Here is a 22,831-nt window from a genome sequence, read left to right on the forward strand (position 1 = left end):
CATGCACGAGAAGGAAGCATCATATAAGCATGCACTAGCTCCCACACTCCACTACAATCCACAATCCCTATAATCTATTCTCTTCCATTCTCAATATGTTCACCCATATGTTGATATTTAACTGAATAGTGGGCAACGGTAAAGATATAGATTTCTGGAGAGGGAACTAGCTACGGACTAGGACTGTTAGGAGAACATTGCTGGTAGCATGCCTGTGCTCTTTAGCTTTTCGGCAAGTCTAGACTGACAACGCTCTTCAGCTTTTCGGCAAGTCTAGACTAACAATGGGACATGTACTGATAGACTAGAGATGGGTGAGAGAGAAAATTTGAAGCATTGCTTTCTAACAGGGCCTTGTCTAAATATTTGTCCTTTAGAATGACCTTCAAAATGTTCAAATCCAATAGGGGATGAAGGATTCAGTCGGAAACTGACAAGTAATGATGAAATTCTGGTATAGAGAACTGATCTAGAAGACTAAGTCCCCAAAAAACGCTAACCTGAATAAGGACGGGATATTAACTAGGATAACGAATCTGTACATGAGCATGTCCAGATTCGTTGTCATAGGTTATGTTCCATCATTGCCTATGTTGATTTTTTTGGACGAATAGAGTAGTTTTGATGTTGACATCTTCAATTGAAATTAAATTCTACTACAAGTGCTTTATTCAAATTTAGTGAAGCTTTTAACTCAAATTAAATAAAACTTTCAACTTAAATATAATAAAGTTCTAACTCAATTTTTTTTGACTTTATATTCATTTACTTTGGGATAAGTTTACTTTATGTCGCTCAATATTGAGTTGTCTATTTTTTGTCCTTATGAAACAAAATAAAGAAGGCACTCCGTCTACACAATACCCATCGCGCCCATTTGAGGGTGGTTTTGTGCCACGTTGGCATGCTGAATGGTATGAGTTGTCATTAATAATCAATACTCTTAGCAGGTACTCCCTCCGTTTTAGGTTTTAAGTGTTTTGACTTTGGTTAAAGTCAAACTTCTTCAAGTTTAACTAAGTTTATAGGCAAATATAGTAACATTTACATTACCAAATTAGTTTTATTAAATTAATAATTAAATATATTTTTATAATAAATTTATCTTATGTAAAAAATATCACTATTTTTTTCTATAAACTTAGTTAAACTTGAAGCAGTTTGACTTTGACCAAAGTCATAACATCTTATGACCTGAAACGGAGGGAGTACAATAATAGATTATAAGTCAGCTATAAGCACATGTGGAGGAGATAAGAGATGAGAGAGAAGAGAAATGAGCTACAGATTTGTAGCCAGCTGTAACACGAACTCTAAAATATTATGTGTATATGACATGTAAGACCAATTATTAATGATATAGTATATATTTGTAGTTAACTATTGTATTAATTGACTATTAGATTGACTATAAATGATTTGGAGTTAGTAGTTGGCTATACTATTAAACTTGCTCTTAGGCCATCATTACTCCATCACTTTACAAGGAACGACCAGTGCAACGAACTTCCATCCATACATCACAGTGGCTTTTAGGTGGCTCAAGGCCACTTTTAATGGGAAATGCCATTTTTTACAATTCCAAAGGTACCATATACTAAACAATAAGACATTTATTTGACGGTTGAAACAATCCATACAATGTATTATTTTATTTTTGTTATTGTATAGGCATGCAATGCAATACATGCAACAGCTAAGCTATATTAATTAGAAATAGTACACGCTGGTTTCATCTCGATAAAACATATTTCATATCTTATTTATTATATACTATAAATCCATTAAACTTTCTACAAACGCTCTCAAGACGCAACATGTCACTCTTACAAACACTCCTAGACCGCCACATGACACTATCTAATCTAACCATCGATTTTCATTTAAATTGATGGACCCGGTATTTTAGACCATTAGATTAGATCTATTATTTAAGAAAATAATCCCTTCCTCTGCCGTGGGCCATAAAAAGAAAAAAACTTATGTACGTATGACTTCGTATAAGTGTGGGCCGGAAAAAAAAAGAACGTAGGTACGCTCTCCCTATCCCTATCTCTTCCTCTTCCTATTCTTTTACATCTCCATCTCTTTCTCTTCCTAATTCTTTATGTTATCAAATTAAAAAGAGAAAACTAAAATTTTAGAATTAAGCTGACCATAATTTTAAATGTACATATCTAATTTATATTCTATCTAAAATGTTGCTTTATTTATAATTAAATTGACAATTTTAGATCCAATGTTTTGCTATATATAAGCAATATGTCATTGTGGTATAGACAGTGCATTTTGCAAGTTTGCATACCATCTAAATAAATTAAATACTTAAAATATTAACAACATATATTGTGTTATTATACATCATTCTTCAAATATGTATATATAGTTTCACCGTTGGTTCCAGGACAGGTGCACATAGATTTTGTGTTTTGCTTACACCAGGGTGCAGGGTTCACCATGTGGAAAATAAAGAACTAACTCAAATATGAATAGCACAAACCATAACATAAAAAAAATCCAATGTCTTTAGGTAGACCAAACAATACAATTAGTTCATGATTTTCCTAAGAAAATATGCTCAAATAATAAAAGCAAGACGAATGAATTAGGGAAGCATTATAAAAATCACATCCCATAAGTAATGATGCATCTTTAGTTATATTTAGCCATTTGTGCTCTGCTGGGCTGCTTCAATCGATCCCAAATGGGTGTTACTCACACTCTGTAAAACAATGGGACTCTAAGAGACCATTGAATTTAGCGTAGCCTTACGTCCCACGCCCAATCTATCCATTAATAAACAACGAGAAAATATATCTATCTTGGCTGCTTACATAAAAGGTGATTGATTTTTTTTAAAAAGTTGACACCTAAGGTGTAACAATGTCATTATTTATCATCTCACGACATTTGAACTTAAAAATAATACTTGCATAAAATAAAACAATAAATAGCAAAACCAATAAGGAGTAAAGCAAACCAATTAGAGAAATTCTTATGAAGTCTTGGAAAAATTTGGTTCTTTCTTTTCACCAAAACTGGAACACCTATTACCATAACCATTGCATCATTGCGACACATTTTAGTTCTTAGATTCTAATACCCTTCACTCAGTCACATATGGTGGTGTTATTAGTTTCTCCACATCATACACATATAACCCACTAAGGTAGAAATATATAATCGGTTTAAAAGTTTTATTGAACTTGATGCTGACTATGTTTTTTTTTTTAAAAAAATACTATGGGTCTCACACATTGTAACGAAGCAGGGTCTAGATAAGTATCTAAATTATGTCAATATGAACCAGTAAGAGGGATGGTTAACTTTATGGAACAACAAAAACATTTAGCAATAACAGTTTTTAAAAAGTTGTTAAAAAAGAGGGAGCCCCTATACATTCCGTTTGAATAACTTTTAATTTACACTTACATGTTTTCAAAAACAAACTAAATCTATCTTTCTTTTCTTTTGGATGATAAACCAGGTCATAGATAATTGCTTACGAATGAATTGTATAGTATATAGTATAATGGCAACAAATAGCTTAGAAAAAGTTACCCAAGCAATACCGATTAAGAAGGGTTTTAAGACATATTTTGAAATGTAGTATGAATAATCCGGTTGATGGTATACAAGCCTTCCAAGCCGACCCTAAGATACAAGCCCGCGCATTTGCGCGGGCTACCTTTCTAGTTTTATTAATTATTGCCACATTATAAAAAAATATCGATATGGTACCTTATTTAATAAAAATGAAATTCCTATTGAAAGCAGCAACAGCTCAGGTACAAAAATCTTAGAGCGAGTATAATAACAAGCTACAAGTCAGTTATAAGCACACGTGGAGAAGAGAAGAGAAGAGAGAGAAGAAAAGCGGGCTACAGATTTGTAGTCAGCTGCAGCGCGAACTCCAATATGTTATATGTGTATGAGAGGTGGGACCATATATTAATGGTGTAGTATATGCTTATAGATAACTATTATATGAGCGAACTATTAAATTGATTGTAGATGAATTGAAGCTACTGGTTTGGTATACTATTAAACTTGCTCTTATCAACGGTGTGACTGACGAACCCCAACAGTAATACACCTTCTTTCCATCATAAAAAAATCTCCCATGAAATGAAACCGAACACCCATCTTGTCCAGTGGATGGATCCATCTACTGATCTGTATGCACAAAAGGTAGTCAACTTGCACATAAAAAAAAACTCATAATCGCAAAACCACTCGAATAATAATCACTCCCGAGGCTAATATATATATATTAAAGGTGACTTTAGAGTAATCAATTACTACAGCATATCCAAGGGAATCTAACTCCAACCAGACCATAATCCCAGCTAAAATAGTATTCCTCTGTTTCAAAATGTTTAACACCGTTAATTTTTTAGTACGTGTTTGACCATTCATCTTATTTAAAAAATTTAAGTAATTATTTATTCTTTTCATATCATTTGATTCATTGTTAAATATACTTTCATATACACATGTAGTTTTACATATTTCACAACTTTTTTAATAAGACGAACGGTCAAACATATGCTAAAAAATCAACGGTGTCAAATATTTTGAAACAGATTGAGTACTACAATACTACGCACTAGCGAGTATAATTTTTTTAGACAATGGGCTTTCATTAATCCGGCCCCTATGTATACGAAGAATATATACAGAAAAAAAACAAAAGCACTTAAACTCACATCTCAACAAAGAGGAGAACACTCAACCAAAAAGAAAAAAAAAATAAATGATGTCGGCACACCTCTGCTTCTCAATATACGTACTCTTCTGAACGGTTAGATTTGGTGAGTGGAAGTCGTCTAGTGGCCGCTGCCCCTAGAGTGCCGTCGCTGTCAACCTCCGTTGGTGCTATCTTTATTTGCTTTAGATTAGCTGACGGCACACACACCCAAATAGCCCACTTTCATCTGTTGTATGGTTAACATATTAGTTTAACTATAAACGATATGTTAATTTTTAGAGCTAAAGGTTGGCTATAAAATTAAACTTGCTTTAAGGTTTGCTTTAAGGTTAGGGATCGGAAGTGGGGAGGTACAGAATGCATTGACCAGTCAAACGGAGAAGGGGACACGGCCGGGCGGTTAATTTACTGCCTATCTTGTGATGAGTCAGTGATAACGCCTCGTCTGCGTGCCAGCGTGGCACAAAACCGTCCTCAATGAAGACAGAAAACGGTGGTGCGTTGTAGTAAGGTTGAGAAGAACATTTAAATGATTGATGATTGATTAAAACAAGTAAAGTAACAAAACAACGCCAAGATACTCACTCTGTTTTAAAATGTTTGACACCGTTGACTTTTTAACACATATTTGACCATTCGTCTTATTAAAAAAATTATGAAATATGTAAAATTATATGTATATATGAAAGTATATTTAACCATGAATCAAATGATGTGAAAAGAATAAATAATTACTTAAATTTTTTAAATAAGACGAATGGTCAAACACGTACTTAAAAAGTCAACGGTGTCAAATATTTTGAAACGGAGGGAGTGCTATCATGTCCGTGTTGGCTTTGGGTCATGGGTTCCGCGCACATCATGCACTCGCCGAAGAAAAACATCATCAAAACTCCATGTATATGGAAAAGAAAGGTTCACCCTTCGAATAGATTTTGCAACATATCTTCCAGATCCTCGGGGGTATACGTGGCTGATGTTCCTAACTCGCCGCCCTGTCCCTGAGTCTCCAGGTAGGCTCGGTAAGCAGAGATTACCTTCCCGCACACCGAATTGCGCAGCACGGTTCGCAGCTGAGGGCTATTGATCTTCCAGAGCTTCTCCGTGTGGTAGGTTATCTGCAACAAGGAGTTGAACTCCACCAGCGCCGAGACACTACGGAAAAGCGACGACCTCCTGCGGCTCTGCCCTGCGTACCCCAGGCATGAGACGACATTTCCCCAGGACAGATCGAGGTACTCCTTGATGCGCCGATCGACCCGCTGCTTCCGCTTTGCGTACCAGTAGGCGCCCATGAACGACTGCAACGAAGGCTCCGCCTGCTGCAGTATGAAGTGGTCGTTGTTGAGCAGGAAGATGTGCATCCGCCCGCCGGCGGCTGCGTACATCTTGGACCTGTCCTCGATCATGGCGTCCACCGAGTTGATCAGCCTGGCGACGGTGCTCGTCAGCGACGATTTCTCCTCCGCGAGCTGGTATAGCTCCCCGATGGAGAACAGCTCGTCGTCGCCGTCGTCGTCCTCGCCCTCCTGGACCAGCACGTCGCGATTCTGAAGCACCGGGTTCAGCACGTCGCGATTCTCAAGCAGCAGGTTGATGTAGTTGAGCACGTACTGATTGACCGGGTGGATGTCGTTCCCCTGCGCCGTCGTCCGCCACGAATCCTCCTCTCGGATCAGACTCTCCAGATCATGGAGTATGCCCCTCATCATGCCGCTCAGCGTCTTGAGCACGGCCGTGATCCTCTCGGAAACCAACCATTTGGTCGCTCCGGGGAGCAGCGCCAGGAGGCTCGGGGAGACGCCCGAGACCACCGCGTACATGTCGATCACGCGGAGGATCTTCTCCGGCGATCTGCTCAGCGCGGCGATAGCGTCCGGGAAGCACATCATCTTCACCAGGCTTGCCTTGGCGAAGAGCGCGAATTGGAATTCAGGCCCTGCAGCTCCGTGCTGGTCATACCTGTAGGACCTCGATGACGCCGCTTGGGAATACGCTGTTATAGCTTGCTTGACCGTAGCAATGGCAATGCTCCTGCTCCTGGTCGTGTTTGGAGCCGGATCTGAGCTTTCTTGGTCGAGATTCGACGAGCCAGAGCCAGGACTTACATCATGTAATGTAACACCGGCGTGGTCGTCGTCGATCCACGCCGGTGCAGATATCTGTGGCCTGTACTTCTCGATCGGAAGCACCGGAATGACACCGCCGGAGTCGCCATCGCCGCTGCTGAGGGTGGCCTTCGTCAGACGGAGGGCTTCCGCCATGACGGTGAGCGCGGCGAGCCACCCCTTGATCATCTCCTCCACGCCGCTCCATAGCTTCTCCTGCAGGTTCATCTCGTCGACTCTGAGAACCCAGTCAACGCCAAGGTCGGAGAACCAGGTCTGCAGTATCTCGTCGCCGCCGCCGCCGCCGCCGCTGCCGCTCCCCAGCCGCGGCCGGGAGAACTCCGTTATTAGCCTCTCGGTGTACCTGTCGCTGACCATATGACTCGCGATCTCGCTGAGGCCCCGGAACGCCTCCCCGCGCAGCAACCTGTAGCTCTCGGGCCCGGAGCTTGGAGTACCGTGCGCCTCCGAGCCGGGAGCGGAGGAGGTAAAGGATGCCGAAGACGAGCTCGTGACCGAGCCACTCGACGGGAAGACGAGGGTGGTGCTGCTGGTGGACGCGGCGGCAACGGACGCGGTGACGACCCGCTGGATCGAGTTGCGGTAGCTGCAGCTGCCGCCATCCGATTCCGAGCGATGAGGACTTGGCCGCCAAACACGGTCGAACTTCAGCGCTCGCAACTCCTCTGCGAGACGGCTTTGCATTATGGTTTGGGTTTCCCTTCCTATAGAGATAGATTAGAGTAGATTGAACGAGCGAGGAATCAAGCAATCAGCTCAGCTCAGCTCCTCCTTTTCTTCTCTGCACTTCGGAGGAAGGAGACGGAAAATCCAAAGTCAACGGTGTCAACGCGCTCTTCTATATTTTCCTCTCATTAGGCATGTGAGGTAGTACACCTTACCAGAGGAGCAAGAAGAAGACGCGGCAGCCGCCGAAAAACAAGAGAGAAAAAAATGTAATGTCACACGCTGTTTCGTCCGTCCGCGTGATCCGATCAACCAAAAACGACTGGCACACATGCCGTTTCGTGACGTCCGTCGTCCACTCCTTAGACGAGGGCATGGAAGGGGGACTTGACCTGGACGCGAGGGACGCCTCGAGGTAGGTATGCAAGCGCAGCTGGGGCGAGTGGGCTTTCTTTTCCGTTTTTTCTTTTAAATTTTATATTAATTAAACTAAAACGCAGGTTTTTATATGGGTAGTGCGACAGCGCACTTACATCCGTACCTTGAGACTTGGAGACCTTGGTTGAGATCTGGTAGCTAGTTGCAGTGGCGGTGTTCCATCTGCTTGGTCATAGTTGGAAGCGTCGATCTAGGGATAGGAGGTCATCTACGATGCCATTGGCATGGCTTGAGGGCATCGTAGGGGAGTGGATTCTAAACTTTGTATCTCATCCAAATAGTTATGAAAAAAATAAAAAAAATCAACAAGATAGATTAGTATATGAACATCATATAGATGCCATCACTATAGGTACTGGAAATACTAAAACCAGCACCTATAGGCCTTTTCCCTCCTCCATGGGCTAAAAACACAAAAAACCGGCATTTTTATATAACTATAGGCATCGGTTCTAAAGAAAAACCGACACCTATACTATAGATGCTGGTTTTTTGAAAAAAAACCTTTAATTTATTAAAGGTGCCGCACTGCTGGTTTCTTTAGAAAACCGACACATCTTAAAACGAGCCGAGCCAGGTGGAGACAAGCCGGCCGGGTGGGCGTCTTTTTATCTCTCTCGATATTGTGAATCTCTCTCCCTTATCTTTTCTTCTCCTCCTCCCACCAGCTCTCTCCCACTGTCTCTCTCCCTTATCTCTTATTCTCCTCCTCCCTTATCTCTTCTTCTCATCCTCCCACCGGCTCTGCGGTGGTAGGCCACGGTAGGCGTCGGGCTCGCGGAGGAGACGCGGTGGCGACAGCAGTTGGAGGAGCCCTCCCTTCTGCCAGATCTGGCAGGAGGGGAGGCGGCGGCGGCAGTTGGAGGAGCCCTCCCTTTCGCCAGATCTGGCGGGAGGGGAGGCGGCAGCGGCAGGTGGAGGAGCCCTCCCCTTTGCTAGATCCGGCGGGAGGGGAGGCTGCGACAGGGGCGGCGGGGCTCGCGGATGCAGGTGGTGGGCTCGCCGAGGGGAGGCGGCGTGATGACTCGAAGATGACGACTACGGCGGCGGCTACGCGACCGTGCGACGACAACGATGGCGGGACAACGACAGAGAGGTGGATTCTTTTTTTTTATTGCCAAGATCTGGGATGAATTTTGAGTGTCAAAATTTGTGTTGTGGATGAATAGATTGATATGTGGATGAATCCATCTATGGATTTTTTTTATTGCCAAGATCCAGGATGAATTTAAGTGTCAAAATTTGTGTTGTGGATGAATGGATTGATATGTGGATGAGTCCATCTGTGGATTGGATATGTGATGGATAGATGATGATATGCTCGTTCTTGCTGTGGTGTGGATGGATGTGGGAGGAGGGACTACTCGGCTCAATGCATCGGCTCGTCATCGAGCCAGATTTTTTTTTTATTCAGGGAACCTCAAAGGTGTTTGTTCTTAAACCGGCACCTATTTCTTTTCATATTAGTGCTGCCTCCGTGGTGCCGATTGGGAAAACCGGCACCTATTTGTGTTTTCTGTAGTAGTGGATAGATCACTTCACAAACATATAACTTAAAATTTAACTTCTATAAGTCGCAACGAAAAAAACAAATTTAACTGTGAATATACATTAGCTAGCTATAGTTTAATTTGTTTTTCTGTTGCAACTAGTAGAAGTTAAATTTGGCTTTGCATGTTTGTGGAGTGATTTATCATATATTAATCTATCTTGTTGATTTTTTTTAAAAAATAACTATTTAAATAACATGTAAGCAATCAGGAAATATCCCCTCAAGAGTTTAGAACCCCTATGGTAGGTGAGGGTGGGGATGCTGGAAGAGTAATTGTTCTATATGGCAAGAAGCAGCGCAGGTGCAACGGATTACGGAGATCCTCTCGAAATTGGAGGGGAAGCATGGAGAATGTGATAGACCTTAGCCTGCAGCACGGAGTGTGAGCGGGAGGTCGTAGTGTTGTCGCTCGTGAGATCATCGTGTTAGAAAGGGCTTCCTTTGCAACGGCGGCCGATAAGATCCGGTGTTGGCTAGGGCTTAAGGGATTCCCTAGCCACCCAGCCTAGTGCCGTCCCCCGCTGAGGTCGACTTGCTATGCTCCATGCTTGTGTATTTTGTCCCTTTGTCTCTCTTCTTCTTTACATAATGGATAGAAATTTGGCATTTATATCCATATACGTACGTAGCCGAAAGTTACATAAATACTTAGATTCTAGGTCTCATAACTAGAAAACAACAAAATAAAAAAATGTTTCCTCACTTTGGCTCTCCTATTCTTTTACATAATGGATAAAAATTTTGCATTTGTATCCATAGCTAGCTAAGGATACATAGCCGAAGGTTAAGATTCTAGGTCTCGTAACTAAGAAACAACAAAATAAAAAATGTTTCCTCCCTTAGTCTCTCTTTTTTCACATATTGGATAGAAATTAGGCACTTATATCATCCATGAGTGGATATACACAGCTGATGGTTACAGAAATACTTAGATTCTAGGTTTTATAATAGAGTAACAACCAAATAAAAAAAAAGAAAAACGGAAAAACGGAAAGACTAAGCTTCTAGAGTGAGGGTCCTCTGCATTACTACAAACTGACATGTGGGGGATCTGAATTGAAGCTTCTATCGTCTGGTGCTTGACGAGTCCTACCGCCCCAATAACCATACTTGGTCGATCTTAGTACGTAGTTTGGACTCATCGAATTCCATATGTCTGACCAGCTCTTTCGTCACACTGCCTCTCGATCCAGATCCGGAAGCTCCCAACCCCTAGTGCATTTGCTTGTTTGCCAGTTCACAAGGCTTGTTCCTGGGTGAGTATTATCAGGTTCAGTTCCTTTCCATAGAAAGGCTCTTCTGTTCCTGTCAATTTTCTTGATGACCCATTGAGGGATTAGCAAGGTTGTCATCTGGTAGGATGGAATTGAAGATAGGAGTGACTTGACCAGAGTTTCATGTGCAGCAGAAACCAACCTTTCCAACCTGGTATTCTAGAGAAAATCTTTTCAAGGAGAGGTACAAAGTCATTTTTTCTTAGTTTCCTTGAGTGAAAAGGGAGACCCAGGTAGGTTGTTATTTTCGAGTAAATTTCACAAAACCCTGTATTTTAGGGCTTCTGTAACACAAAACCCTGGGTTTTGTAATTTGTTTCATGAAACCCCAGGTTTTAGAGTAAAATGTTTCATAAAACCCCAGGTATAAATTTACATCGTTTATTTGACTAATATATTTATCTATAATAATTGTAAAAAGAATGTATGAGATACTTTTTAGTACATATATAACGTTAGTTGCTTTTTAACAAGTGTTGTTAATCATGTTTTGATCATTTATGTGTATACTTAACCTATTATTATATTATAATCAGCCGGTATTATGTTAAGCTTTTTCGGCGCAAAATTGAGAAAAAAATAAAGTAGACGAGAAGAGTATGTCCTTTTAGCCAACTAATGTGAATTGATGAAAAAAACAATCTTATGTAATAATAAAATATAAGTAGTCTACATGAATATGAGGTTTCTTGAAACATTTTGACTCAAAACATGTGATTTCGTGAAACAAATCACAATAACTAGGGTTTTATGTAATGGATGCCCTAATACCTGGGATTTTGTGAAATTTACTCAATCTGCTAGAGAAATTCTAAATGGTTTGCTCCACATTGATGTTTGTACATGCTAAAAGTGGCAAATGGTTAAATGCCCCCCAAAAGTAGGCAGATCACCACTCCTGTTGTCTAACGCCATTGGTTCTAGTCGGGCCCACTCACCATCCTTCTCATCCCCTTCTTCTTTGTTCCTTTCACTTTCCTTTTCAAAATCATCATCTATAGTGGGTGTCACTGTATAGTCTTGAGTTACCCACAGCCGGTAACCTAATTGAAGTTATGTGATCAGAGATCATATGAAGTACGGCTTTGGGAAAACAAACTGTTTAGGTTACCATCGTTGAGGCCATTCCCAACCGAAAACACTAGACATGGTTTTTACAAACTCCACATCATCAAGAAACTAGTACTAGACACTCCTCTTCCAATGCAAACACTACTATTCCATACTTAAATTTAATGCTTCTTATCTCACATGATGTCTTGGATATTGTGTAGAAACCATGTCTCATGCAAGACATGGTTTCCTTCTCTTTCCTCATTTATTCACTTGCCACATAATTTTTCATCCTATGTGGCATCTTATTTAATGTTATGGACACCATTCTAGTCATTGGATTGGAAATGGCCTGATGCGAAGCAAGATATCGTTGGCGTTGTGGGCCTCGTTTTGGAAGGTTCGCTCGCTGGTTTCGCAGCATGTGTAGATGAAGATGCATTGTCACCACCAGCAGTTGCTTCTTTCATCAAGGGGTAAAGATACTAGCCCATTCCACTTCCAGGCTATTGAAAAGATACAATTCAGATAGTTGATCTTCAGCAGAGAGGCCATGAAAGTAAAGTTCAAGGTTCAAGATCTTGGTCTTCCCATTCCAAACCATCCCACCATTCATTCTCACCGCGTATACATTTCAGTTTGCTCGGAACGGTAAGAAAGGGAAGTTTATTCAACAAAGGGCATGCAGAGATCTGAAGGCATTCCAGAGAAGGAAATGAGAAGAACGGGCTGCAGATCCTAACCAATGCACCAGCTTCGATCAGTGTCATCCTTTTAAGACTGGGGAATGTATTATTAACTGATGGATTTTCCTTTTCCTGATTTGTCTTAACGACACCATCTTGTGCAGTAGCAATAATCTGGTGCAATGTTGAACATGAAAATAGCAGCAAATCCTCTAGAAGCGGGAGATGAATAATCCATGAAATATGATTCAATCTTGAACACCGTACTATATCCAAACGTCTGAGTTTTGCAAAAATATCTCCAGTGTGCAGCTTCTGGCATATGATCCTATCAACGAAATAACCATGGAGGTATGCTTTCTCAACATGCTGAACATTCCACATTGAATGAATGCTGTCAAGCACAATAGTCTTCTGTCTTGTGTAAATACCAAGTTCAAACAGGTTTGTTTGTCTTTCAGGATTGATACAAGAATTTTCAGAAGAGACATGAGTCTCATACCCATCTTCATGGTTATAAATGACAATAGAGAGGGACCGTATTGGTAAGGTTGTCTTACTAATCCCTTGAAACGAGGTTTCTGAACGAACAGTGATTCCAAGGGACTGCAATTTATCCATACGCACAAGCTCATTAATTGGCGCCTCATAGGATGAGCACTGCAGTAAATTAAATGAGCAAACATCCAGCACCTCCAAATTCTGGAGTTTTGGTAGTATACCATTTGGAATAACTAGATTTGGATTATTCCGAAGATGCAAGTGCCTCAGTCTGGTAAGACAGCCTAACTCCACTGGTACCGTTTTTATTCTGTTATTTGACAAATTCAGATATCTTAGGTTGACCTGCATGCAAATCTCTACAGGTATATTGGACAATTTATTAAAAGAGAGATCTAGGTACTGCAGTGAAAGCAACGAGGGGAAGTTCCCGAAAGAACCGTCTTCCAAATAATTGTGCTGGAGTATCAAGACTTCAAGGGTTTTTTGATTGCTAGGAATACGAGGCAGTTCTGTAATTTTAAGCCCCACTAATAGAACTTGCTCTGCCAATCCCCAATTCTCTTTGGTTTGGATTCTCCATTTGTTCCTGTCCTCGCCTTGACTGTGTACAACCCATAAGGCAAAATCACGGATTGTAGATTGCATTTGCACTGCCTCTCCATCTTCTGCTGGCTCTAAAAGGCAAAATTCTTGCAAGGTGGTAATATGAGAGAAACCTTCGTTGTAAGACGCTTCAATGTCATCCCCTTGTATTAATCCTGACCCTATCCAGAAGTCTACTAATTTCCGTTGATTAAATATATGGCCCTCTGGCCATAAAGAACACAACTTAAAGCAATCTTTCAGAATTCCTGTCAAGCTGTCATACGCAAGTTTTAATCTGAAAAATGTTGCCTCTTCACTACCTGACCATTGAGTGTCACGAAGGCATGATTCAGTCAGATAATGAAGGGCATTTTGCCAATATATTGCATCCTTCTTATTGTGCATGGCCTTTCCAATTGTTACCAGCTCCAAAGGTGAACCAAGCAATTCCGCGGAAATATTTCTTGGCAGGTACACATGCTGATGGCCCAAGTAATCAAGATCAGCATTCTGCTTGAAAATTTCCCATGATTCTGTATGATCAAGACAGTGAACCTCAATTCTGTTCTCCACTTCCACATTCATTTGATCACAGACATGGCTAGAGCATGCCGTGAAAACCACTCTTCGGTTGTAGCAGCTTCCAACCAAGTCAAGTGATGGAATCCCAACTTCTTCTAGATCCAGTCTCTGCCATACACAGTCAAGCAATAAAAGGAAATTTCTCTCCTTCAAGAAGTCGAAAATTCTTGCTCTATGTTGCATGCCGTCACAGTTAGCCAACATGAGTTTCTTGGCAATTTCACTTTGAACCTGAAAGTGGCCAAGAGTTATATGCTAGAAATGCATCTTATGATGGATATGGAATGAAAGGGCCAAATTGTTTATATCTGTCCATGCAATGGTTGTCAACAACATATCCAGTGCAAAGTATCATACATTTGCTAAAAAAAATTATATATTTGTAGATGTGCTATTTCTCTTCATTTTGTAAATACCTCAACTGAATATCCTACCTCTCAAAAAAAAAAAAAAACTGAATATCCTAGTGTTATACTACTCGCAATAAATCAGTATGCATGTATAGATAGTACCTTGGCTACGGAGGAATCTCTCGGAGAGGCGATTCGCAGCACGAGATCGAAGGTGTCATCTCGGGAGAAGTACTCCTCAACGAGCTTGAGTAGGTAAGTCTTCCCCAAGCCGGCGCGGCCCCAGATCGCGACGATGCCGTTGGGTTGGATCGTCCTCACCCTCTCGATCGCGGCCCGGAGGGTACGATCCCTGCTCGCGAACCCCGTGGAGATCTCCATCGGTTGGGGCAGCTTGCTCCTGCGCACGATCCTTCCCCCTTCTTCGCACAGCCTCTTCACCTGCGGCATCATCAGCGACGCGACCTTGCTGACGCGGTAGCAGCCGAGCAGATCCCAGAAGATGAGCCTGGGGATCCGGCCGTGCGCGCTCCGCAGCTCGCCGAACCGGAGGAGGTAGATCTCCGCCTCCTCTGTCCAGGCCGCCGCCGTCGCCAGCCTCCTGCCCCGCCGCGCCGCCACGCGGGCCCTCGTGCGCACGCAGTCCCTGACGTGCGCCAGGTGCTCGCACGCGCCACGGAGGACGTGGAATCGAGCGCCGGCGAAATAATCCCGGTTCCTCACCATTGCTATCAGTGGAGCTAGCTCGAGCTCCGTGCTCCATATGATCGTCGCGGCGTCAGATGGAGTCGCCATGGAGAGGCCTCCTTCGTGGTTTCTCCAAAGTCAAACCACGGAACCGCCAGCTCTCCACTTTCAATTTCCGGTGTATGCCCAACAGGGGATTCCTATTTAGCGCGCGCTAGCGCTTGATGGGTAACTCGCGCAGGCGCGCACGTACCATCGGCGCCGTTTTTTTTCTCTTTATAGAGAAAGGTATTTTTTATCCGGCCTCTTCATCCAACCGGATATATGTAGTCTTTGTAAATTAAGAATTTAGTCTATCATACAGGGAACTTAGCCCTCAAATAACACAATTTAAAATTTGCTCCTACGTAGATTTGAACTTAGAATCTTGGGGTGCTACTCAGGTTACATGCCTTTTTACGTCCGCACCGTCCTAGCCGCTAATTACGGTAATTAGTCTAATTAACTTAATTATGGTAATTAGCATTTTAAAAATATATAAATTAATAGTTTTAAAAGTATAGTTGAAAGTTGGAGCTTCTTCTCCTCAATGATCCCCTCCGCCTACCTCACGGCGCCATGCCAAGGGCGCCGCCGGCCAACGACACGTCGAACACTGTTGCCCTCGGCTTCTCCCTCGAGCAGTACGCGTACGGCCGGAGGTACGACGAGCTTCTCGCTCCCGGCCACCGCCGCCCGCCGCTCCAGATCTTGCCCGTTGCTCACGGCCGAAAGGGAGAGGAAGAGAGACACAGATGACATGTGGGCCCCATAAATTTTAGTGAATGACGAATGGATTCCACGTACATGTTTTTAATTCTAATGCCACGTCAATGTCACGAATCAGCTTAATATTGCCACGTAGACGCCACGTCAGTGAAATAGTCCTCTAAAACTGTCAAGGGAGTCAAATTTGATCGATTTTAATAGTTGAGGGAGGGGGCCGATATATAGTTAAGGAAGTCAAAGTGGGCTTATTCCTTAGGGCCAACCGTGTAACTTAGGGCCACATCCCACTAGCCCACTAGACATGAACCTTACCCAACAAAAATATTAGGGGCAATTTCATTCTTGCTCCTGCTCCTGCTTTTGATATACAATATTGATTTTGCTCCTATTTTTTAGGATTTCATTTTTGCCCTTGTTTTTTTAAACAAATCCAAATTTTATCCCTATTTTGGGTGGACATGTTGACGGTGTTAAATCTTTGGAAAAAAGACATCCATGCCCTTACATGCTATTGCACATTTGACACTATTTTTTTTTATCATTTGTGTATTTGCTTCCATTTGTACATGTAGCAATTTTGATAAACTTCCACAAGCGTGGCAATTTTGACATACTATGGATAAATTTTGATTTAAAATTTGACATAATTTTGCTAGAAATTTTGACACATTTTGACAAAAAAAAGAAAGATAAAATGGCACAAATTTGACACATTCTTTACACAACATATAGCAAGCATAAGAAACTCAAGAAAATCCAAACCAAAGTCAAGCAAATCCAATCTCGCAAACATGGTATCGCGGCCGTTGCCGCTGCTGCCGTCACTTCCTCCCCATGCTGCGTCGCGCCGTCTTCCACCTTGGGGACAACCGATCTGGACTCGGGGGCTGTTTGGTTGTTTGCCACACTTTAGTTATGCCACAATTTCTTACATATGTGTTTGGTTCGCTACGGCAATTGTATCATGCCACACTTTCATAGCCTTGGGACCCACATATCACACTCTCAAATTTGAAGCTAAGCTTGCCACACTTGTGGCCAACTATTTTTAAGCCACACTTTGTGCCACCATGCCTCAACTAGCCTAAACTTAGTTACGGCAAGGTTAGGCATCAACCAAACATCCCCTCGGTCCCCTCGATCTGCAGGGTCGCTGTTACCATCGTCGTCTCCTGCTCACATCCCAACACCAACACAAATCCTCCCCGCAGCTCCTCCCCTACCGCCGCCAAGCCCCTTCCTTGCCACCACCTTCAAGCCCCCATTTTGCTGCCGCCTTCAAACCCCTTGCCCGTCACCGCCTTGCCCCCTCCCAGCCACCACCAAGTCCCCTCAATGCCGTCGCCTAGCCCCCTCCCTGCCGCCGCCTAGCCCGCGCAAAGTGCCGATGGGAGGGGTCTGTTCCTGACTGACGCACGCTCGCCGCCGCTTGCCGCGCCGCCAGATGGGGTTTCTTTTGGGAGTGAACCCGTGCACACGAGAGGCTGGAAGGTTTCCCCTACTTGGATATTTCCTAAGGGTAAAAAGGTCAATAACAAATTAAAAAAAATATTTTCTTTTTTCTCTATTTCTTTACTGCCATAAACCCGGTCCCACTCAATTCCGTCTAAACCTTACCCTTTTGGTTTAAAAAAAGTGGAGATAAAAACAAAAACCCTAAAAAAGGTAAAATCAATATTAGACATGGCAGAAATGAAATTATCCCAAAATATTATCAGCTGATAGTTAAATATTTCTACTTTTGAGATAGGGTTGAATGTGTTAATGAGCCAAGTCCTGTCTTTGTATCCCACTGGTCTCTGGCGGCTTCCCTAGAGCCTCTGGTTAATGGATTTGTTGATCCTATGTCAAAAAGAAAATTTCTGCTTTTCAGATACTCCCTCTATCCTATAATATATTATAAGACATGGTCAAATTTGACATGGTCTCCAAAACTAATATTTGTCTTATAATTTCTCATATATTATAGGGAAAATTGGAACCATGCCATTATAATTTTGCAAAATTTAAGATATGCCATCCTGACCATATGAAAGTAAATTCAAATGTGAATCCAATGATATATTTTTTAGCAATTAAATTTAATTCATATTGTACTTGAATGTTGGTCAAAATATTTTGAAGGTAGAATCTGGAAATGCGTGGACACCTTATATTATGGGACGGGGGAGTAGGATCTAAATCAAAATCGAATTCTCCTAGATTAATTCAATAGCATCCCATTTGGCCATTTGCAAAAACTTGTACTAGTACAGTTGAAGCCAATTTTGACATACTATTTTCTCTTTTATGGATTGTAGTATCAAATTAAAGCAAACTGAACATGTTTGATGAACCATCATTAGTTCAAATTCAAATACTCCTAGCATTATGTTTCAAATGATTAGTCCCATTTAGGCCCGTTCAAATCCTCTATAAATGAAGGATAAACTTTGATTTTCGTGGTACGCTTTTCAAACGGTTAAACGGTGTGTTTGGTGCGAAAACTTTCTATATAAAAGTTGTTCTAAAATGTCAGATTAATCTATTTTTCAAGTTTGTAATAATTAAAAATTAATTAATCACACATTATTACTACCTCGTTTTATGTGAAACACTTTATATTCATCTTTATCTTCAGAAGATTCAAACACCACCTTAGAAGCAACTTTGAGTGTAAAAACAAAGAAAATAAAAGGAGAGCTTTAACCCCCTCCTCTCTGCCTTTTCCCACGAGTGGAGTGAAGCGGAGGAGAAGGAAGCATCGCATCCGCCTCCGATCCGGCGATGGCGAGGGCGCCGCCGCCGCCGTCGTCGTTGCCGCCGCCGCCGCGCCGGCCCACGGTGGTGCTACTTCTGGGGCTGGCCCTCGCCTTCTGCCTCGCCGTCCTCTCCATCCAGTCCTCATTCTTCACCGCTCCGAGTGAGAGCGCTCTCCCGAAAACCTAGCTTTCGTTCCCCTTCGTTGTGTGGGATTGATGGGGAGGGATGGATTCTCTTGCAGGGCTGGCGAGTAGGCTGGATCTGGACTCCGACGAGGTCCGCGCGCTCTCGGGCTTCCAGTCCCGCGTCCAGCAGTGCGTGGTGCGTGACCCGGGCTTGCTCTGTGCTCTCTTGAATTCAAATAATTGTCCTGCCATGGAAGCCTTGATTGTTTTTAACTAAGCACATTTCTGCTTTGAAGAGATCAATTTGAGATCACAGTAATTGTGGATTGTGTCATAGTGAAGGGCAGGGGCAGTGAATTAGCTACTAGTGTTATACTGTTATGGTCTACCCGTGTGTCGTGTCCGCTGAAACAACCATGAATTGTTCATCCATGCATGGTGTCTTTGCAATCAGTCAATCGTGGGATCACATTATTCATCAAATTGCTGGTTCTTATTTGTTACGTTTAGTTCTTGTTTGTTATGCATGAATTTGGTCGGAGAAAGGATGCGATTTATAGGACACCGTTCCATAATGAACAATGAGGCAATCTGCAAAATGGTCATCTAGAATCTATGTGAAACTCAGTTTCAGTTTTAGACCTTCTCAAGTATTATAAGTTACAGATTTGCAGCATTTTCCTTTGATCAGCAGTAGAAGTTTCATTTACATGTTCTTTACTCTCTTGCTTCTTTTCTAGCTTGCTTCTGAAATCTCAACTTTATTTAGGCAAGAAGGGGACTTGGCCTCACAGCAGATATTATTGATCATTGCAAGCTAGTCCTTAGATTTCCTAAAGGAACCAACAGCACTTGGGTAAGTATTCCCTGTCATGTTCACATGCAGTTACTTCTGTTAACGGATTTGTGTCCTTCAACAAAGGTCCACTCAAGATATCACTTCTCTTGACTTATGCAGTACAACACTCAGTTCAAATATTTTGAACCACTAGAATACAACTATGATGTCTGTGAAACTATCCTTCTGTGGGAACAGGTTAGTACATGGTTTATGAATTATGAAATAGCGTGTTTATTAGAATATATACTTATGTGTTAATGCTAATATGATGCCAGTACCGTAACATGACGACTGTGTTGACAAGGGAGTACTTAGATGTGCGACCTGATGGGTGGTTGGATTATGCAGCCAAAAGGATTGCACAGCTGTAAGTTTGATACTTGTTGCACATTTGCACTATTCTTCGTAACGAAGTGATATTAATCCGCATACTGGTTAATGTGCTTTAAAAAATATGCAGCGGTGCTGACAAATGCTACAATCGTACTTTGTGCGAAGAGCTTCTTAGTGTTTTACTCCCTGCTAAGCCTCCTTTTCATCCTCGCCAGTTTGCAACATGTGCTGTTGTTGGTAACTCAGGGGATCTCTTGAAAACAGAGTTCGGACAAGAGATTGATGCACATGATGCTGTGTTCCGAGATAATGAAGCACCTGTTAATAAGGTAATCTCATTGAGTTCTTCATATGTATCTAAGCTAACTTATGTGAATGGCCTATTTTAGTGTGTTCTTGTTGACCCCGTAGGCAGCTAAGCTCCTCCTGTTAAGTTATTACTCCATTATCTCTTCTTAATGCCTACCCTGAACCCCTTACCATCTTATTAGCTTCTTGTTATTTTAGGTGTCTTCTATCCTAACTCCGGACATCTAAAAATTATATTTTCTTCTAAAGTTGGCACAGATTGACACTCGTTTACTAATTTTGCTCTTATTTTATCTTTGGCCTGCAGAAGTATGCAAAATATGTTGGGTTGAAAAGGGACTTTCGACTGGTTGTCAGGGGTGCTGCTCGAAACATGGCGCCAATACTAAAGGGCTCCTGTAATGCTGTAATCCTGGTTTCTTCCAGATAACTTCAATCCTGATAGTGTTTTAATTTACTTTTTCATAAATGAGAGAAAATATAATATTCGTATTGGTGTTCTCTATTATCCTCGAACTATTAGAAAGCACATGGCAATGTCGTTCATTTCTGGTTTTCGCAACTTGGAAGATGCCTTGTTAAGCTTGCAGAGACAATTAGTATTGTGCATCACTTGAGGACTGATATATTATTCCATACAAGGACATTTGTGTAATAACACCAGATAACTTTTATTTGTAGCTTAACTAGTTCTTATAGGAATTTATTATACTTCACTTAAGTTGCTCTCTTCTAATAAATTTTAGATGCATGAGATCACTTTTTATAGTAGTCACCACTAGATGAGCTTTTAAACAGGAGTCTAACTGTCCTGCTTTTGTTGCAGCTGATGAGGTTCTTATTATAAAAAGTTTGACGCACAAAGAAATCAATGTGGTGATAAAGGTAAAAGGTTATATGATCACATTTTTCTTTCGTCCAGCTGAGCATGTTGTACAATTCACTATCTGTCTCTTCTTGAATCATACTAATGTGAAGCATGAATTTCATGCTGTTGTGATTTTCTTCTTGTTACTATGGTTTTTGGGGACTGAAATCATTCACACTGAATACTTGGCAATTGTTTAACTGGCAGGAACTTCCAAACCCAGTTTATCTTTTTCAAGGCATAGTCTTGAGAAGAGGTGCTAAAGGGACTGGTATGAAGTCAATAGAATTGGCCCTTTCCATGTGTGATATTATCGACATGTATGGATTCACAGTTGACCCTAACTACACAGAATGGTAAGTCAATGCATGGATGTGTTATATGTAGATATCCATGGTACTATTGTTCTCTATGATTTTTGTGCAAGGATGTTTTATGCCCACTTCATTGTTTCAGGACAAGGTACTTCTCACCCCCAAGGAAAGGACACAATCCACTGCAAGGGCGGGCTTATTATCAACTTCTGGAGTGCCTTGGAGTAAGCCTCCAGGCTCTCGCCCATGTTTTCGTCTGATTTGTCTATATGAAGTTGTCTTGTCTAATTGCTGTTTCCTGTATGTAGGTAATTCGAATCCATTCCCCCATGAGAGCAAAGAGGGTAGAAGATTGGTCGGATATACCTAGCAGGGAAGAGATCAGAACAGCGCATGCTGCGGCTTTTCGTTTAAAAAGGCATGAAACTGGTCAATCTGATCAAATGGGGCCATTTAGCAACTGCAAGGTATGGGGAACAGTTGACCCAGATTACGGACCTGTATCAGGAACTCCAGACATGAGCGAAACACGAAAGAACTCAAACTACAAGAAGTGGGAGGTACTCCCATTCGACAGCTTACGAATGGAGGCTCAGGAACACCATGTCCAGATGGGCGGCGTATCTCTGTACAAGATGGATGGAAACAAGCTAGATGATCTTGTTTGTGTGAGACATGAACGTTCATCTAGTTAAGTCAGCACTTAATCTTTGCCTGGAGATGGCATCTTGACCCTGTGGTAATCTTCAGAGGCATATCTACTTGTCAGTTGTAAGATCACAAGAGGCAAAGGATTGAGGCTATTCTTTAGGGTTTCTCATTCCCCTGACAGAAAATATTCTTTTATTGGTTTCTTAGCGACTTTGTAGGGATAGTTGCTTAATCAGTCGGAAGAATGTTCCGCTATGGGTACAGCTGTAACGATTTTGGTGCCACTTGCAACATGTACTAGCCATCACGCAATTCTGAACTGCAGTTTTGTTGTTGAGCTAGTAACCTACACCCTGAATTGTAGTACTATAGTTTTTGTTGTTGACACATGTTTTCATTTCACAATGCCATATAAGTGAAAGTCATGTTTGTTTTGTTATTGACAAATATATTTCACAATACGGCATTTAACGATGCCATATGTTGCTGAGCTAGCTACCTCCCCTTCAAGTTCCAGTTTTTGCTGCCAGCAAATATATTCTGTTGTGGTCTTGTGGACTTAACTTTTTAACTTGATAGAACGTGATATAAGTTTGCCTAATCCGACCTTGAAAATATTAAGTGCAGTAGCATTTAGGGAAAAAAAAAGTTGAAAACCATGAA

At 41.8% G+C, this 22,831-nt stretch overlaps 3 protein-coding genes across 3 annotated transcripts; 1 reads left to right on the top strand and 2 right to left on the bottom strand.

Annotated features, from left to right (window-relative positions):
* Nucleotides 1-5,251: 5,251 nt before the first annotated feature.
* Nucleotides 5,252-7,715, bottom strand: LOC127754159 (exocyst complex component EXO70B1-like). Its single transcript, XM_052279634.1, has one exon. The coding sequence runs from the start codon at nucleotides 7,522-7,524 to the stop codon at nucleotides 5,629-5,631; it is 1,896 nt and encodes a 631-aa protein (XP_052135594.1). The 5' UTR covers nucleotides 7,525-7,715; the 3' UTR covers nucleotides 5,252-5,628.
* Nucleotides 7,716-11,443: 3,728 nt separating this feature from the next.
* LOC127753879 (probable disease resistance protein At5g63020) lies at nucleotides 11,444-15,389 on the bottom strand. The gene is made up of 2 exons (XM_052279329.1): nucleotides 14,693-15,389; nucleotides 11,444-14,411 (listed from the first exon to the last, which is right to left on the bottom strand). The coding sequence occupies exons 1-2, from the start codon at nucleotides 15,323-15,325 to the stop codon at nucleotides 12,390-12,392; spliced, it is 2,655 nt and encodes an 884-aa protein (XP_052135289.1). The 5' UTR covers nucleotides 15,326-15,389; the 3' UTR covers nucleotides 11,444-12,389.
* A 3,286-nt stretch (nucleotides 15,390-18,675) lies between these two features.
* On the top strand, nucleotides 18,676-22,607 carry LOC127754814 (sialyltransferase-like protein 5). The gene is made up of 11 exons (XM_052280412.1): nucleotides 18,676-18,887; nucleotides 18,969-19,048; nucleotides 19,622-19,708; nucleotides 19,811-19,888; nucleotides 19,969-20,060; nucleotides 20,154-20,355; nucleotides 20,643-20,733; nucleotides 21,162-21,220; nucleotides 21,411-21,559; nucleotides 21,660-21,741; nucleotides 21,826-22,607. The coding sequence occupies exons 1-11, from the start codon at nucleotides 18,752-18,754 to the stop codon at nucleotides 22,210-22,212; spliced, it is 1,443 nt and encodes a 480-aa protein (XP_052136372.1). The 5' UTR covers nucleotides 18,676-18,751; the 3' UTR covers nucleotides 22,213-22,607.
* Nucleotides 22,608-22,831: the final 224 nt, after the last annotated feature.

Source organism: Oryza glaberrima, chromosome 11, assembly GCF_000147395.1.
Source record: "Oryza glaberrima chromosome 11, OglaRS2, whole genome shotgun sequence".
Taxonomy (NCBI): Eukaryota; Viridiplantae; Streptophyta; class Magnoliopsida; order Poales; family Poaceae; genus Oryza; species Oryza glaberrima.

What these genes read in the sequence shown, in the direction of transcription:
- LOC127754159 (XM_052279634.1), bottom strand. Translation starts at nt 7,524, where the DNA reads ATGCAAAGCCGTCTCGCAGAGGAGTTGCGAGCGCTGAAGTTCGACCGT.
- LOC127753879 (XM_052279329.1), bottom strand. Translation starts at nt 15,325, where the DNA reads ATGGCGACTCCATCTGACGCCGCGACGATCATATGGAGCACGGAGCTC. An exon ending in GAGATTCCTCCGTAGCCAAG is followed by an intron (nt 14,412 to 14,692) that starts GTACTATCTATA and finishes GGCCACTTTCAG; the next exon opens with GTTCAAAGTGAAATTGCCAA.
- LOC127754814 (XM_052280412.1), top strand. Translation starts at nt 18,752, where the DNA reads ATGGCGAGGGCGCCGCCGCCGCCGTCGTCGTTGCCGCCGCCGCCGCGC. An exon ending in CCCGCGTCCAGCAGTGCGTG is followed by an intron (nt 19,049 to 19,621) that starts GTGCGTGACCCG and finishes AACTTTATTTAG; the next exon opens with GCAAGAAGGGGACTTGGCCT. An exon ending in ATGAAGCACCTGTTAATAAG is followed by an intron (nt 20,356 to 20,642) that starts GTAATCTCATTG and finishes TTTGGCCTGCAG; the next exon opens with AAGTATGCAAAATATGTTGG.